At 40.5% G+C, this 19,071-nt stretch overlaps 1 protein-coding gene across 1 annotated transcript in view; it reads right to left on the minus strand.

Annotated features, from left to right (window-relative positions):
- LOC105227301 (uncharacterized) overlaps window positions 1-19,071 on the minus strand; it is a gene marked incomplete at its 3' end in the record, with an annotated part of 40,047 nt that continues 20,976 nt past the window's right edge. The window contains 4 exon segments of the mRNA XM_049451658.1: window positions 1-1,062; window positions 1,141-1,382; window positions 1,439-2,084; window positions 2,146-3,886. Coding sequence (XP_049307615.1) covers window positions 1-1,062; window positions 1,141-1,382; window positions 1,439-2,084; window positions 2,146-3,886 — 3,691 coding nt within the window.

The raw sequence follows: 19,071 nt of genomic DNA on the forward strand, positions 1-19,071 counted from the left end.
AAGTCCAATAGATCCGTGCTATCCACTTTATTCTCCAACACAGCTTGGCTCTTATTCGAATAGACGTAGTGCCCGTCTAGCGAGTAATTGCCCGTGTTGCCTTCAATAGTCACCTTGTTGGTTGTAAGTGGCAAAAGTGCCGATGGCGGCGATACCGCTTTGTAGACATTGCGCGAACGATGACTATATGCTGGGGCAGTGGTGTCGGGCACATTGTTGTTAGCATTCAGATTGGTATTCTTTAGGTTGTCGCTGTGGTTGACATCGTTTTTGCCATTCACATTGCTGCTCGATGTGCTGACAATTGCGCCGATGGCGTCAGCAATAGCTTCACTATTTTCCGAGAGTGTTTCCTCACGTGAAGTGATCGGACGCGCAGCCGACTCTCTAATAGCCGTCGCTTTCTTTGTCAAATGTTGTGCGTCGATATCGATGGAATTGTTATCGAAATCGTGTGTCAATGACACATTATCGGCGGCCACTTTCTCGGAAGAGGTTTCATTAGCACCCAGCGTACCCGTACGCTTTTGTTGCAATGTTAGATTTGCGCTATTTTCGGTTTGTATGCTACTTGTGGCACGTGTATTTTGGAAGGACGCTATTACTTTGGGCACAACTTGTGCCTGCGGCCACTTGGACTTGTTTTTACTGTTGATAGTCTTGTTGAGGCGTAGCAGCGGTGCCGTTGTCGTCACCTTAAACGTATCCTTACGTGGATGTAGTGGCTGTAGGCTTACAAGTGGTTTTTCCATAACAACCGTTAGTTCATCGTTACGTCCGTTTTGTGAGTATGGATCACTGCTTTCATCATAGATTATTTCACCACGCGGACGTGTATAGTTTCGATAACCCGGCGGTCGTGAGGTGCTCCCATGTTGTACGGTTTTATTACGATTGAGCATGTTGTGCACCTGTACGATGTAACCCTCCTGTTCATTTATGAACACTGAGTCATGGCCTAGCAGATGACCATTGCTGTGGAACTGCAGACGATCCAGTTGCTTGTAGTTGTAACGCTGTTTGTTGTGCTCGACGAAATAGAGAGTGGAGACGGCTGCCAGACTTTAGATGGAGAAAAGAAAATGTGAGATTTGAATTTTTCCTCTTTTTAGGTTGGGACGTGCCTTCCGTTCAACTTACCAGGCTGCCATAACGATAACTAATAAGAATATAACAATCTGCAGCGACTTGTTCGAACAGATTTCATAGCCGCCGCGTGGACCACAGTTTTTCGTCAAACGGTACTGTTTGCTGCGCTGCTCAAATTCGTTCTGTCTGTTCAGACGATTATTTCGCTCCAAATCTTCAATGCGCGTCTCCAGCGAACCGGTGACTTTGCACAGTTCTTTTACCGCACCAATATTTTCCATTAAAATACGATCCTACAATAAAAATCTTTATGTACCGTTAAAATTTAATATAATATTAATAGTTCTACCTTATTGACGAGCAGAAAATTCTCGATGACATTGCCATTCGGCAGCACGATACTGCCAGCCTCTTGCACCGCATCTGGTATAACTTCGCGCACCTCCTGCGCAATCACGCCCGTATCCACGATCTCTTCGCTGTCGCTTTCACATGAACGCTTCAGACCCGAGTGTACGGCGAACTCGGGCGCGTAACGATAACGTACAATACGTATTTTCTGTAAGTTGCGCAATTGCACCGATGTGTCCAACTCGCCGATTTCATGCTTAGCGCGACTATCACTGGGCTGCACTATATGACCGGACACCTTCAAATTGCCATGCACGACCAAACTCTCATCCGGTCGATCTGTATTGATGCCCACACGGCCGGCATGGAAAATCGAATCCTGTGTGATGCCGCGTTGCCAGCAAAGATCGACATCGGACTCGAATTGACCCGGATTAGAGGCGCGCACAATAATACGTTCACTACCTTGACTGATAATTGGAAAGTTGCCCGAGATGGTATGAACATGCAGGCCCACTACCAACTGGAAGTAACGCTGCTCTGGATTGGGACGACCTTTCTTGCGCATGTTGTTGTTGGTAGTTTCTGAGAAATGCAAACGACCAACTGTGACTTTGCTGACAATGTGACTCTGCAAATCGATACTGAAAGAGAAGCTTAGTTTGAAATTCTTTCGGTATTTCCGAAGCGCGTGTTATTACTTACGGCACTGGATAGAACGGTTTCTTCGAACGATCAGATTGGCTTTGCTCCACACGTATTGTCTGATTTGGCGCTTCCAATTTGACACCATAAAAGTGCAAATGAAAGGAGTTGATCTTCTCTAGACCGGACGGTGTTTTTACAAACTTCGCATCGCCTTGCAGACGTGCGTGGCAAGTTATTTGAAAGTGATTCTTCTTCTGGCAAACGAACGCATCATCGGAGACCGAAAAATTGAAACCCTTATCTGCGTCGACACGATAATAAACCACTGCGATCTCCTGTAAACTTTGGTCGCAAAGTTTATGCCAATTTTGCGGTTGAAATGGGCTGAAACGTATGCACGGCGTTAGAGCATTACTGTCGCCGCCACCTTCGCCGCTGCCAGCGGTATTATTACCGTCCAGACTGTTATCGGCATTCGAGTTGATAGTTGACAGCGCGGGCGATAGTGAGGCAGCTGAGTGCGCGGGCGTGCTCGTCATGTCGCTCGCAGTCCCATGTGCAGGTAATGTGATGGTAACCGGTGATGAGGCGCTGAGCTTTTGCTGTTGATCCGCAGCGGCTGTAGCCATGCCATGCGTGGGACTCATGCGCAAACCCGGATCGGGCTTAATGCTAGCAAAGTCCGGACAATCTAGCTGTGTGGAGAGTTTACGTTTGCGGGATAAAGACAAATGCACTGGTGTTGTGGGCAACGACGAACGACTGTGTTGGGGTGGAAGCGCTTGGCTGGTGCCAACCAACTGCACGCGTGGCACCTCGTTCAACGGTGAGGTGAGCGCACAGGTTGTGGCATGCGTTTGCATGACATCCAGACCATTTACGATAGTCACATTTGGATAATTCACCGAAGGAAAGTTGCCACCTTGTAGATTTTCGTAAGACAGCAAATGACTGCTATTCGCATTATGTTGATTGTTGTTGTTGGTGTTTGCATTCGAGAACATCAACTGATGCGGTGGCGGTAAATTCATGTGACCATGGCTGGCATTGTGTTCGCCATGCGCGTGTGTGCTGATGGCGTTCGCATGTGTGTGCGTGAGTGTGGCAGGATCTATGATCAGACCGGCTTCATGCTTCACACGTACGCGGCTCATTGTGTCGTTTGGTGGCGCTGTTGGCGAATGATTGTGATTGTAATGAATTTGGGTGGCGTTGTTGTTGCTATGGTGGTTATTGTGCTGCAGCTGTTGGTGTTGCTGCTGTTGTTGCTGTTGATGATGGTGATGTGTCGTTGATGCTTGCGTTTGATGCGGTGGTGTATATTGTGACTGCAGTTGCATGTCCGGCTGCATGGCAGAGAGACCATTGTAAACGTCGCGCGAGGTGAGTGTGAGACCATGTGCATCTTGCAGCGGACTATAGGGTGGCTCGGAACCGGAATCCGGCGGACTATCCGGCATATGCGGTGTGCCGTGACTAACCGTTGTCGGTATGGGTGTCGCTATAGGTGTCGAGGTTAAACTTACACGCGTCGACACGCTCACTAATGATAAATTTCCATCGACGGAGTTAATTTGTTGGTGATGTGGATTCTGCTGTTGCTGCTGCTGTTGTTGCTGCTGTTGGTTGACATCGGCCTTCGAGCTGCAACATAATGTGTTTTCGCGTGTGTTATTGCCATTTATGCAGCTATTTTGTGCTTCCAGCTGTCCAACGGCGGCTTCAACCTGCATGAACTGTTCCAGATTACCGAAATCGATTGCCTCATTGTCGATGCCTCCAATGAAATCGGATCGATCTGTGGGCGATAAAAAGTAGTGAAGAAGTATGTAGTATGAGGTATTGGTGTGATAACAAATATAGGGTTATAGCAGTTTCACTCAAAAAATATCAAAGACTCAAAACTCAAAGTTTCATTCAAAAAACATAAAAGATCCTGGAATAGCTGAAGCTGGTTAGCGGAAACTCACTTCGCAGATTCAAAAAACATGAATATTGGAAAGTATAGCAAACTATGAACTATATATGGCAAATAAACCTCTTGAAAATCTTGAAACAATACGGGATATTTGTTCTACGTGGAGGTTCCCACACCAAACGCACATCCATGGGGATTGTTCGCTTTTCCCTTTAGCTCGCTTTTAAACTGATGTTCTTTGGCTATCTAGAAGATACATGGTCTGGAGGTAGTGAGCTCCTGAGCCCTATGTAAAAGAATCGTTTCTGGCCACTCCCAAGTGAATGGCGCTCGTTTAATACCAACAACAATTTCAGCCTCGAAATGTAACGCAGAATAACTCTTGCTACTACTACTGGTGTTACTTCGGACTGAGTAGGTAATTGAGATGTAAAGTCCTCTCTCGACGAAAAAAAGACCGAACTATAGGTCACTCATTAGTTCAGGGAATTAAGAGACAGCGGCTACGCTGACTAGGTCATGTCGTCCGAATGGGTGAAAATACTCCAGCTCTGAAAATATTCGACACAGTACACGCCGATGGAAGCAGACGAAGACTTCTACTCCGTTGGAAGGACCAGACGGAGAGGGACTGGCTACACCTGGAACCTCCAATTTGTCCCAGACAACTAAGAGGAAGAACAACTGGCGCGCTGTTGTAAACTCGGCTATAACCGCATAAGCGGTGTTTACGACAATAAAGAAAAAGAAGAAAGCTCTTGGTATTCGACTAGTCGACTAACCGTATTAACGTGATAGGGTATTTCGAAAAATAATGTTCGGTTTGCAATATCAGGATAGTCGTAAGTCGTCGATTAACCGCTCATTTTCAATAGTCAGTAATCGGTTCACTCTATTTGACGTTAGAAATAAGAGATATTGTAGTAATAAAACTTTTTTAGAGTTTTGTGATTGCTGGACTCAGTATTGTTTGAGCGTGCTTCATAGACGGACTCTCTCTTTTATAGTCTCTAATGGATATAGGCGCAAAAAAAATCTCGACAGCTGATAATGTAGTAGTGTTTATGTCCCTGATACTGTGAAAGCCGATCAATTTTGGTTTCGTCCATTTTATGCACAACGCGCTGTAAGAGCAATTGGCGAGACATTTCTGAAGCGGACAGTTAGTGGTGATGAAAATTGGGTTACTTATGACAACATTTTGCAAAAACCTTTGGACCGTATGAAGCAATCACCTATAAAGGACCAGCTTTGGCCAATAAGAAAGCAATTATGTTCCAACGATACAAACATCGATAGTGGCGCGTCGAAAACTGTGGATACTTGGTTGGGAGAAGAAGGAGGAGAATGGCCAGCGTATCTCACCTAATTTGCCGTTTATTGTGACAAATTTAAATTTGATTAGTGTAAGAAGGCAGGCAGACATTAGAAATAATCAAAAACATATTAAAGACTTTTGAACTTTAACGCAATTCGTCGCATTCGTCAATGATATTCAAATGCGTTCATTGTCACATTAAATTATTATATATGTATGTACACAAACAATTCAAAAAATAGCATTTGAAAATTAGTAACAACAAACATGCTGATAAATTTGCATATTCTTAGCTACACGCACACTCATATATATGTACAGATGTATATTAGAGTGCAAGTATTATATACTCGTATTGGAGCGCCTTCTTGTGTAAGTCAGATATTAGTTGAAATGTGAAAATTGATTTGCGGAATTCATTTGCAAATAATATAATTGTGTTTGATCAATAAATCTTACACTCGCACAACAACTTAATAAATCGGCGAGCGCAATTCAGTACAGTTATACGTTCTGCTTAACCAGCAGAGCAAATTAAAGGGTTGTGAAGTGAGGTTAGGCCTGCTTAACTAACTTGAAAATTGTATTAATATAACTGGGTGGCTATTAAAAGCTGTTAATGTAAATATGTTACAGATAAAATAATGCAAATAATATGATAGTTGTTTCTATATTTAAATCATTATAAGTATTTTTTATGCATACTTACAAATTTACTATATACTTATTTAAATATTTAAATTTATGTATATAGTCATAGATATTTTAAATATATGTATATATTCATAGTTAAAATGTGTATTCAAATATGATTTATTGTATATATGAAACATTTTTTGAGATCGAAATTTGGTAATATGTAGTTACAGCGACCCACCGTTGCGTATGAGTAACATTTTCGAATCTGTTTCTTTATCCTTGAACTTAAATTCTAAGTACATATACCACGAGGTTTGACAATTAAGTAATGAGACTGCTTTTATTGCCGCGCTTATGGTAAACCTGTGAACTTGAAATTCCCTTTCTCTTTTTCCAACGTCCCTCCCCTCTCCATTGATATATGTACCATCGTTCTAGCTTATTTAGTTCGCCTGCTGCGTCAAGTTGAGTAGACGTGTGTTTGTAGTGCTCGTCACCAAAATGGAAAAACGAAATCAAGAGCAATGCGTCGCGATAAAATTTTGCGCCAGATTTGGCGAAACAGCTTCGGAAACGTACGCTAAAATTGTAAGAGTGTATGGTGATAGTGCTCTTAGTCGTGCCCAGGTGTTTCGATTTTCACAATGGTTGTCTCCGCGCGCCCCCCGCCCGAAAAAAGCTCGCATGAGCAAGTCGAAGGTGAAAACGATGATTATTGCCTTTTTTGATAGCCGTGGAATCGTCCACAAAGAATTCGTTCCACCGGGGAAAACTGTGAATCAAGTCTACTATTGCCAGGTACTCGAAAGATTGCGAAAACGAGTTAACAGGGTGCGCCCAGACATCGCTCGTAACTAGATCATTCATCACGACAACGCGCCGTGCCACACCGCCCTCAGCGTGTCCCAGTATTTGGCCTCTAAAGGGACAGCCGCCTTATTCGCCCGACATGTCACCCTGTGACTTTTTTTTGTTTCCTGAAACAAAATCGGTGGTCAAAGGAACTCATTTTGAGTCGATTACGGACATCCAGGCGGCCGTGACGTGGGTACGCGCGGACATCTTAGTCGAAGCGTTCCAGAAATGTTACGAAGCATAGAAAACGTGCTGGAATAGCTGTATAGCTATCCAAGGGGACTTCTTTGAAGGGGATGGCAGAGTTATAGAATAATTTTCAAATATACGGTTTTTATGGAATCAGTCTCATTACTTAATTGTCATACCTCGTATTCTAAATACCAGTTATTAAAAGAAAATTATCAGATTATTATTGCGAAGCAGACTGTTTACCTCGCAACGTTACAATCGACTACGGGATGATATAGGTACCGAGAGCTGAAGCGGGAAGCGAGACGTATTTGCAGATAAAAAAAGGAATAGGCCGAAATGTGCGAGTATGAAGACCTTGATAAGCTGGCCAACAGGAAAGTGCTATAAAAATTCTACAAAAAGATGCGGCGGCTAACAGAAGGTTTCAAGACCAGAGCATACTCTTGTCGATCCCCCACGACTGATCTAGTGACTGATACCCAGAGCATACTAAACTTAAGGAGGGAACTGTTCTCCAGCCTGCTGAGGCAGTGAAAGCATTACGCCAGAAGAAAGCCTACCCGATTCCTCAATCGATGACGATGGAGCAGACGTTCCATTGCCCGACCATGGAGAAGTCCGAATAGCAATTAGCCATCTGAAGAACAACAAAGCGGCGGGGGCCGATGGATTGCCGACCGAGCTACTCAAACGCAGCGGCGAAGAAATGATAAGGGGCATCACTTCTTTGCAGAATATGGTCAGACGAGGTACCAAACAAGGTTTCAGACAACGCGATTCCGTTTCGCACGATCACTTCAATCTTGGAGAAAAATTTTCGAGCTGCAGAACTCAATCGATTAGGTACAATCTTCTATAAGAGTGTACAGCTGCTGGCCCACACCGACGATATTGATATCATTGGCATCAACAACCGCGTTTCTCCAGAATATCTGCTGTCATCAAGCAAACAGTCGTGATCTTACAATCACAACAATATCAGCCTTGAAATCCAATGTAGTGTAATTCTTGCCAACAGTTGCTACTTTGGACGAAGTAGGCAATTGAAGAGTAAAATCCTCTCTAGACGAACAAAGATCAAACTATACAAATCACTCATTATTTCCATTGTTGTCGAGCTTTTTGTCTGAGATGGGTGGTTGTTCGACTCCGAGTACACCATTCACTGGAAGGAATTCGGTGAAGGTGTTGATGGCCGTTCTGTTGTATGGTGCGGAGGCATGGACAATGACATCATCTGATGGGTCGGCCTTAGTAGTGTTCCATAGACATGTTTTGTAGAAGATTTATAGTTATTTTACGCATTGAGAACGGCATATTCCGCAGTCGATTGAACGCTGGGCTCTACGAGATATGCAGGAACATTGACATACTATTTCAGCGACGCAAGAGACAGCGAATTTGTGGTCTTGGACATGTTGTTCAGATGAAAGAGAACACTCCAGCTTTGAAGGTTTCCGATTTAGTACTTGTCGGTGGAAGCAGAGGAAGAGGAAGACCTCCATTCCGTTGGAGAGATCATTTGGAGAAGAACCTGGCTGCAATTGGTGTTTCGAATTGCTGTCCGAAAGGAAGAGAACACTTCAGCTTTGAAGGTTTCCGATTTAGTACTTGTCGGTGGAGGCAGAGAAAGAGGAGGACCTTGGAGAGATTAGATGGAAGAGGACCTGACTGCTCTTGATATCTTGAATCAATGACAAATAGCAAAACGTCTGGCTCGCTGTTGTTAACTCGGCTATAATCACGTGAACGGTGTCTGCGCCGGTAACGAAGAAGAAGTTCACATTAGATAAAAAAAAAATTTTGAAAACTTAAATTTGAGCTAAAACACGTGTTAACATAAACAATACGAAAAATAGGCCTCATCAAATACATATACACTTGTGTGCAAATATGCTTATAAAGCAATAAACAATTATTATTTCAGCATTTTACCACTCATATTCTTTGGATATTCCATGCTGCCAACGAACTCACTGCTGCTGGTTAGATACAATTACAGTTGTTTCCGTTTTATTCTGCTTGTTATTGTATTGTATATTTTATTTGAAGAATAGTTTAGCACAAAACATTTGCAACAATAGTGTCGCACACGAACACTTGTTAAAATATTGCCGACGGAGTTATTTCTAAATATTAGTTACTAAAATATGTTATTCCTGCCTATAACAGGCGCGTATCGTTTCTTGTATGGATAATATATATTATACGAGCATCACAGGGTACACGCTTCGCAGAAACAATCGTTAAATGCTAACACTCGCCATGCAACTGGCGTTTGAGATTTAAAGTCTAGCAAAAGCTGCATTGACTAGCGGCTGGCGGCTTCAGCGCTTTAGAGTCAACGATAATGATGACTTCAGAAAGAAGATAAAATTGTGGAAAAAATATAGAAAAATTAATAAAAGTAATTCGTCATGCGCTTATGTGTATTTGTATATATATATGTATATGTGTGTATGTATATACATATATGTGTGTGTCTTTGCATGGAAGTTTACAAATAAATACAAATCGTATGAGCGAAATATTAATTAAGCGTGTAAGCAAACGCCAGCGAATGCATTGAAGAGTGGCAGCGGCAGCGACAGCATCACGATTGCATCTGTTAGATACAATAATTATCTAATGTGTTGTAAGCGCAGCAAAATGCTCGCTTATTAGCGGCGAAATAGAAATGTAAACTTTTACGCTAGCGGCGAGTATGTGCATGCGTGTGTGTGTGTGACTACTTGAATGTATGTCTTTATATACATATGTATATGCGTGTCTATGAGTGCATGTGTGTGTCTATGAATGCGTCTGTGTTGGTGCGGCCGCAGGGGGCGGGTTTGGGTGGCGCTAAGCTCAGCTGCGGTTGATGCACTTCACAAATCGTTGAGCATCAGTGAAAACTAAAAGCGATGATCACACACACGCACACATATACATACATGCAGATACATGAAAAAACATGTGCTTAGCGCTACATAAAGCAACAAACATTTATATCATACATATATACATATGTATGTAAGTATAAGCTGCGCATCACAGCATACGTCAAGCACCTAGCAAAACTATCAAGTGCAACAACAGCAACCTGCAACAACAACAATAACAACACTAGAGTGTATTTTGTGAAACGTAGATTTGTAAGCGTACACATCAGCAGCTGTATTTGCCATTATCGTGCCGGCATGTAATTATTGTTGTTGTAAAAAAAACAACAACAACAACAATGCAAAAAATTACAAGCACTGTTATATTAGATAGTTTGCAATTCTTTTTTGCTGCTATTTTTTATTTAACTTTTTCGCTTTCGTTTACATTGCATTTGTTTTTGTTGTTGTTTTATTTTTATTTCGCTCTCTGTAGTCAAGAAGTAAATGATTTAACGCCAATGCTGATGAAATGCTCATGCGAAACTGATTGCCAAACCGACAGACACATACATATACACACACACCTGGCATTACACATATATACAAATGCATATATATGTACATGTAAATATGTATGTATGTAAGTATAAGTGTAAGCATGTGTATATGTGTCTAAGTTGGTACATGCAACTGCATTACAGCACAAATAATTATTGTTGCATTATAGCTTTCGAGCTATCAATGGGCTGGCAGCTGGCAAAAAAGGCAAAAACAAAAACTAATCATAGAAAAATGTTGCACTTCTTTCGGTTAATGCGCTCGAGCCATTCGTCATACGTCACTCTTGAGTGCTTGCCACACATGCCACACATATGTATGTATGTATGTACGTACCACATCATGGTCATGGTCACTGCCAATGCGAGATGGGTGTCTTTTTTGTTATACAGGGTGTGCGGTGGTTGGAAGAATCGAGAAATTTAATGATCGCTATTTTAAGCTAATCTAACCTCAAAATTTTATTTATTATTTTATACAAAAAAAAAAAGAAAAAACGTGAACTGTGGTTGCACCGAAACTATTATACCCTTCACAGATGCACCTTTTATAGCATAAAAAGTTATAAAAAATATTTTTATTTATTTATATGATTTTGGTCGGTTATTGACGTTGTTGTAGGAGCAGAATTTTGCTGGATAAAAAATCTCGGTCCATTCCGGTTACGTAGACCGGACTGTCGTGGAAACGGATTGGTCGGTCATTTTGTATGGCAGCTATATTCTATAGTGAGCCGATTGTCGCCTTCTACATTGGCCAATGTAAGCTTAAGAAGCACTTATATAACATAGGCCAAGCTTCATATGCATATTGCTGATTCTGCGACTTGGAGTTTGAAACTCCAGAACCCTGGTAATTGACTGCACAGTAGTCTGTAGGCCCAATATAAAGGCCCCTGGTTCCATGTTTCCAAATAGGGATCACATCGTTTCGCTAGCACCCAGCAGAATAATGGACTTCATCAATATGCAGAGGCTAGGTGAGTCTTTGTGATTTAGAAGAGGACACAATAGACCTCCGGTCGCGGTGCAATCCTCGGTGCAATAACGGAGGTCAACAGCTGATTGCAATACGGTTTTTACTTTTCTGTTCAGCCATTTCTTAGAGCCAAATCTCAGATCGGTTGATAAATATTCGCATCAAATAGATACTTGTTCGATCTTAAATTAGTCGGTGTCAAAATATCCAAGACTAAGTGATCCATTAGTTCTTTAAAAGAAAATTGTTTCTATATATACTTTTAGCTAGAGAGCTTATAAACCATGAATCTCACGACTTCTCTTAGAATAATGGTTTAATGCATTTGAGGCTTCCTCGAGACACATATTGAGGTGTTTGACAGAAGTTATGAAGTTAACGGGCTGTAGAATTTACTTACTATGTATTTTGGTTATTTTGTCACATAATGCGTTTTTTATGTAATAATATTCAATAAATTGAAGAATCCGAGCTCTGAATTTTTTTTAATTGCTTGGGTTGGATGTTGTCAAAGTTTTTTTCCTCGTCGTATTCGGACAGTTACAAGCAGTTGTTTGTCCGCACATTGAGGTTATATGCTGAGCTGTTTTAGCAGCTTGGGTGTAGTGGGTGGATATCTGAACCATCACTGCGAAGGACTTGAGCTCAATCCTCGTTAGGATCTGACATCAAATAAGTTTATTCCGCTGGCAGTATTTCTGCTGCTTTGAATGTAGCCTTCTTCAGAGAATTGACCATTAACTCAGATAACAGAGGGGCCATACTAGCCTTGAACTCATTTACAAACATCGCCCAAGATGGTGCCCTAAGATCGATTGCAGGAGATCTAGTGATCTTTGCCCTCAATTGTGGGGCCTGTTGCCAATGCCCTATTGGCGTCCATGCTTTAAGGTTTGGGATCTTACCAGACGTCAACCAGAAGCTGTATGGAAGAAGATGAGGTCTAGACAACTCAACACTTCCTTCTTGACTGTCCCGCGCTTGGGAGATCAAGGTTTAAACACTTAGGAGCGCATACCTTCATACCTTCGACATCCCTCCGAACTAGTAAACGTTTTGCTAATTTTTAAGTGCGAGCACATTAGTTCTTTCTTTTCGATGAGCCATCAAACCTAACCTAATCTTCTTGAGCAGACAAAAGTAAACCTCCGTTTCTCACAAAATGCTTTAGCTCTTGCTGGCTCAAATTTGTAGTTTTATCTACACAATTTTTCGGATAACATAAAGGCGGTTTCTTCAAATGAGATAAAGAGCTTGGTCCAGTATCTCACAGCGAAAAAGCGGATTGATAAAATGGCAACAAGGTTTTTTAAACTAGTTGAAGCACTTTAAACTCCGACCCGCTGCTGTCCGTTAGATTCTCAGTATATTGGTTTGGTGGCAAGGTCCTCCGCACGATATTTTAAACCATACCGACTACTTATAGTATATTCTCGGTAAACTATTTGATCGATGAGCATTTATGTAACCGCTTGTGTAAGTACATATGTTGCTCGTGCGAATACAAAGACGACACCCAACGTTTTTTCGGAAGTGAAATTCTACGCCACTACACCCCATCAAACACTATATTGGCACACACCCTGTATTAGCGTGTATTAGACATGTAGAACGATCAGCGCTAACTAAATGATGCAATTTGTACGTATATAAGCGCATAAATACACAGAATCAAAAATGAAACTGAAAATTCGAAATCTAATTTGCCAAACTGCAACCCGATTCGTTGCAACTCGCTGGCGAGCGCTCGGCAATTCGATACGCGAAACGCTGGTTCACGTTTACTGGTCGCGCCAGGCAGCACAAATGGAATCATTAGAAAAGCATTGTACACTTGCAGTCGTGATTGGAAATTCTTTTGAACGCTGGGTGTAACAACAAGTTCCGATTACAAGCCGATGCCGCTATGGCTAGAGCGCTGGCACAGCAGTGGCAAGTTTGAATAGAAGGTCAAGAATGATTTGCGATTCAGAATGGAATATATACTTATACTTGTATATGTATGAATGTATGTATGTTTATAAATGTAAGTTTGTATGCATTTATACTTTGTTGTTATATACTAGTTATTGGTTAGTGTAACGCTGACCGATCACTCAGCTATGCAATGAATGTTAATACTTTTTGTTTTTGTTTTTTTATTTTTTTATTTTTTTGTTTTTGTTATTGTTTTAGCACATTTGCAATATGTTTTTATTTTTTTAATTTAATTACTTTAGTTTTGTTGTTGTTTTCACCACTTTCGAAGTATTACTTTTCGTTTATCTTTATATATATAAATCTTCTGACCGTGTGTTTGCCTAGGAATTGCTCCTAAACGGATGGGCCGATTTTGATGAAATTTTGTGTGTACGTTCAAGGAGATTCGGGAAAGGTTTATATTTACAATTTGTTTCACTGGAAAATGTTTTTTAAATTATTTTTTCATTTTTAATCAAATTTTTAATTTTGGAATGTTTGACCGATAGATGGCGCTACCATCGCAGTATCCAATATTCAAACCTTAAATTGGCGTAAACGTGTATGAAACAAAACGATGCCAAAGTAAAAGGCGATATCTGTGGATATATATCATTATGAGGAAAAGTCGGAAAATTGGACAATTCTAAAAAGTAAATTTTTTCCATACACATTTTTTTTCAATTTTTATTTGTTTTATTTTTCAATATTTTGATTTGTAAATTATCGCTTGCTTTTTTATTTCGTCTATTCAAAAGAAAAAATATTGAAAATTATTCAGTGAAAACTTTACGTGTGTTTCACGCAAAGAGGTCAATTGCAGTTTGAAATTTGTTACGAAGCCACCAAGAGGTCGACCTAATATCGGTCGGTGTTCTTTTTGCCAACAAAGTATGGCAGGCCAAGGCAAGAAGTACTCCCAGGATGCGGAGACATACGTTCGGAATTATAATTCGCGGTCAATCAGCAAGTGATCGTCACGATGTTACAGCACGACTTTTCCTACAACAGTTACGATGTTTGATTGTCTTTATCTTGAAGCAACGTATATGTGGTGCTGTTGGATGAGATGTACTTTGTTGAGTGGCAAAAACCTCTATTTTGCATGCACACATTCTTCTTTGGATGATGGTTACACCAGATCAAATTGATGAAAAAATTTCTGCGGAAATTCCTGATGTAGAGAAAGATCCAGTATTATAGGAAGTAGTGGAAACCAATATGATTCATGGACCATCCGGACATTACAATCCCACTTCGGTTTGTATGTCTGACAATAAATGCACGAAACACTATCCACGTGCTTTTCTTTCGGAAGCACAAACTAGAAATGGTAGATATCAACTCTATCGGCGTCGCTCACCAGATAACAGAACGTTCAGCATTCAACTAAGAAGAGTGAATATCGAAGTTGACAACACATGGATCGTACTGTATTCACCATTATTGTCTAATTCACATTCAAAACTCATATCAGTGTTTAGTATTGCAGTTTGGTGAAATCGATAAAATACGTTTGGAAGTACGTGACCAAAGGAAGCACAACTTTCGTCAGTGATCCATTTGCAAGGACATTCGGAAATACTTTGATATTATACATGGAATGCATCGTCGAAGAAATAGTTACGCAGAAAGCAAGGCCAACCAGTAGATTGACATCCAGGTGTCTTATTAACTAATGCATTAGGACGAATTTACACAATCCACCCGAAAAACGACGATTGTTTCTACCTTCGGTTGCTAATGATAAATGTATGCGGTTCAACTTCATTTGAGTCATTGCGTACTGTGAATGGTTCGGTGTGTGCAAGTTTTGGAGAAGTAAGCCAGCAATAACAATTGCTGGAACATATTAATCACTGGAATGAAAATGAAGTTCGCACACTTTTCGATATAAACGTTGATGGTTTGATATCAATTCCATTCGCCGCTTATCAATTCACGAAAGATGAACTCATCACGAATGTTCGGACATTGGCCAAATTATCGTAACTACGATTCCTTAAGTGCACGCGCAATGTTAGCTGCCAAAAATACCGATGTTGATGACTTAAACTGGAAGATTCAAAGTCAAATTCCGGGAGACTTGCGTTCATACAAATCGATCGATCATCTTGACAATGACGACGACGCCGTCAATTATCCAGTGAAATTTCTAAATTCTTTGGAGAGGCTTGGTATGCCACCGCATTATTTGCGTCTCAAAGTTGGTTCTGTCGTTATTATGTTTCGCAAACTACATGTGCCGCAACTGTGTAATGGAACCCGACTGATTGTGACGCACCAATCGAATACAAGGGCGCAGAATGCTTGATTGTACGAATTCCTTTGAGTTCTAACGATTGCCATTTCAGCTCAAATGTATTCCGTTTCCAGTGAAAATTGAATTTGAGATGACGATCAACAGGATAGTCGCATAGTGGGTGGCATAAATTTGGAAATGCTATGTTTTTCACACGGCCAGATATAAGTGGCGTGCACACGAGTTGGAAAACCATCTTCTCTGTACATTAACGCACCGGGACAGAAACCAAAAAATGTTGTTTATCAAGCTGCGTTACATTGAAAAAAATGTAGAAAAATCTCAATTAAATGATTATCAACACAATATGAATTTTCATTTCAAATTTCTTTTCATTTCAAAGCATATAATTTCACGCAGGACAACGGCTGCGGGGTCAGCTAGTTGTTAAATATTTTTCTATTTACCGGCGCGTTATTTAATTTACGGCCAACGCATTTGTTACTATTGTTTTTGCAATTGTGTAATTTCGCACAAAAAAACAGTTTTACAAACGTTTCTGTTATTTTAACTGCGTTTGTGACGGCTTAAAGCTGCCTTATAGCTACAATAATATATATTTTTTTTATTAATTATTTCTTATGAACTATTTTTTCAAGTGTAGTATCACCGTTATTACAATTTTATTAAGATAATTATGCAGCAAAAGATTTGCTGTTGTTTTTTTTAGAGTTTTTTGTTTTAAGTTGTACGTCACGACTGTCTTCTTGTAATCCTATCGCATGTCCAATGGCATTGCCATTAACACGTTATGTCAACTACTGAATTTATATGCGGAAAATTATAGTCGCTAAGCCATGCTATTTCTTAAACGTTTGCGGCGCTCAAATATTGATCAAACAGCTTTTCGGCTAACTTACAAACAATAAAATAAAGAACGGCTTTTATGGTATCCACAAGATTGTAATAGATAGAAATAACCGACTAAGTACATGTGTACATATTATTATACAAATATCTAGGTATATGTAAATATTTATTATTTTTTTGTCTAAAACTATTTAATATAAGTATATCTCGCTACTGCCGTGGTAGAATTTACACAACTGGTCGAAAAGTAATAGGCGAGAGATGAGAAGGCTATTAACAACTTTTTTTTTAGCGCGGTACACTGTACGACAAAAGTATGGTTAGTTGTAGAATAATTCCAGTAAATACTGCTATTGAAATCATTACTAGACTAAAAATGGAGTCATGTGTAGAAGTTCACGCAAGTGAGGAAAGTTCTCTGATCGCCATTCACTTAGGTGTGGTCAGAAACGATTCTTTTACATATGACTCAAGCAGCTCACGACTTCCGATCTTTGACCAAGTATCCTCTGGGTAGCCTAAGAACATCCGTTTGAAGGCGAGCTAAAGTGAGAAGGCGAAACATCCCCTGCATAGGGTTGTGCGCTGGGTTTGGGACCCACCACGTAAAAAAAATACCCTCAATGAAAAGTGTAAACAGCCTCGGGCGGTTGTTAACTCGGCTATAATCGCGTCAGCGGTTGTTACGCCAATTAAGAAGAAGAACCAGACTAGAAAACATTAATTTTGTGTTAAAATATTTTTAAATTTTTTGCGTTCATTTTAGGTTGAAATTTTCCTATGTATACCTCCTAACCATATATAAGAGTATACCATATAACCAAGTAAAGTTGGTTAGCTACTAAATAATAGTAAGGCATTTAAGAGATAAAAAGCGTTCTAAATGAAGCCATGAAGCCAATCATTTTAATGTGGACAGTCTTCAATATTATCACATCAAAAAAAAAAAAGTTTAAGATATTGCTAGTAGCACTTTCTATACTCTAAGCTTTCTAAGAAATAAGGACTCATATGAAACTACAGATAAAAGACGTTTTATGGAGTCATGTGTAGAAGTTCAAGCAAGTGAGGAAATTCTCTAATTGCCCTTCACTTGGGAGTGGCCAAAAACGATTCTTTTACCTAGGGCTCAAGCAGCTCACGACTTCCAGTCTTAGACCAAGTATCCTCAAAACCAAGTATCCAAAAAAACCTTCGTTTGAGGGCGAACTAAAGTGAGAAGGAGAACCATCTCTCCCTGAGGGTGCGCGCTGTGTTTGGGGTCCTCCAGGTAAAAAATGTTCTGATTGAAAAGAAAGCAACAGTCTCAGATGAGAGACCCCGCTTTTGATGACGACCACTGCAAACATATTAAGGAGTGCGAGCTAAAGTGAGAAGGCGAACCATCCCTCCCCAAGGTTGTGCGCAGTGTTTGGGGTCCGTCTCATAAAAAACTCTACTAATGAAAAGGAAAGAGCCTAGCATGAGATACCCCCTTTTGATGTCGACCTCTTTAAACGCATTAAGGAGTACGACTTAAGGGCAAGCACCTGGAATGTCCGGTCCCATAATTGGAAAGGTGCTCCGCTGCACAGCAGGTTGATGTCTTCGTAAGACTAAAAGCTGACATCACCACCATCCGAGAAGTGCGATGGACGGAACAAGGTTTGAGACGAGTAAATGCTTGTTTTGCTACAGTGGTCATATAAAAGAGCGCAAATTCGGTGTGGAGTGAGAATGCGAAGTTCTTACACATATGCATCACTGATAACGATGTCAAAATCGTGTTTGACTATTTTAATGCCAGGGTGGTGGGAAAGATGGTATCTTTGGCATAACGGTCAATAAATTCAGCTTCCATAAGGAAAGATTCCCAAATGGATTGATGATGATCAACCTCGCCGGGCCGCGAAATATGATTATCTAGCACTAGATTAAAGCATAGGAAATTTCATCCAGCAGCTAGCGGCTACGCTGGCTAGCTCATGTAGCCCGAAGAGAATAAAACCTTTTAGCTCTGAGAGTATTCAATGCAGTACCCACCGGGGGAAGGGGAAGACCTCCACACTGTTTGAAGGACCAGGTGGAGCAGGACCTGGCTACTCTTGGATTCTCCAATTGGCATCAAGCAGCGAAAAGGAGGAACACCGGAGCGCTGTTGTACAAGTAAACTCGGCTATGACCGTATAAGTGGCGTTTTCGCTAATAAAGAATATAATTGATCAGGTTTTGAGATATCGCTCTGAAATCTATCTACACCTCAAGAAGCTGCTTATTTTTCGCAACCCTTGATATCGGACTACTATAGCATATAACTGCCATACCAACTGAACGAACGGAATACAGTTTTTTTTAATTGTGAAAGGTATTCTAGTTTCGGTGCTACAGAAGTTAACGGTTTTTATAGCTTATCGTTGTTCGTCGGAAACGAATTGGACATAGTACTACCAATTTTATCAAGAGAATTATTAAACTTTCAAATACGAAAATTTTTTGTCACACAGTGTTCCTAAATAGTGTATAATAGGCACAAACAGACATCGAAATACAAATATGTATGTAAATATATGTATGTGCATTTCTGAATATGATATACTAGATATTTGAT

The sequence above is a fragment of the Bactrocera dorsalis genome, chromosome 3 (assembly GCF_023373825.1).
Source record: "Bactrocera dorsalis isolate Fly_Bdor chromosome 3, ASM2337382v1, whole genome shotgun sequence".
Classification (NCBI taxonomy): Eukaryota; Metazoa; Arthropoda; class Insecta; order Diptera; family Tephritidae; genus Bactrocera; species Bactrocera dorsalis.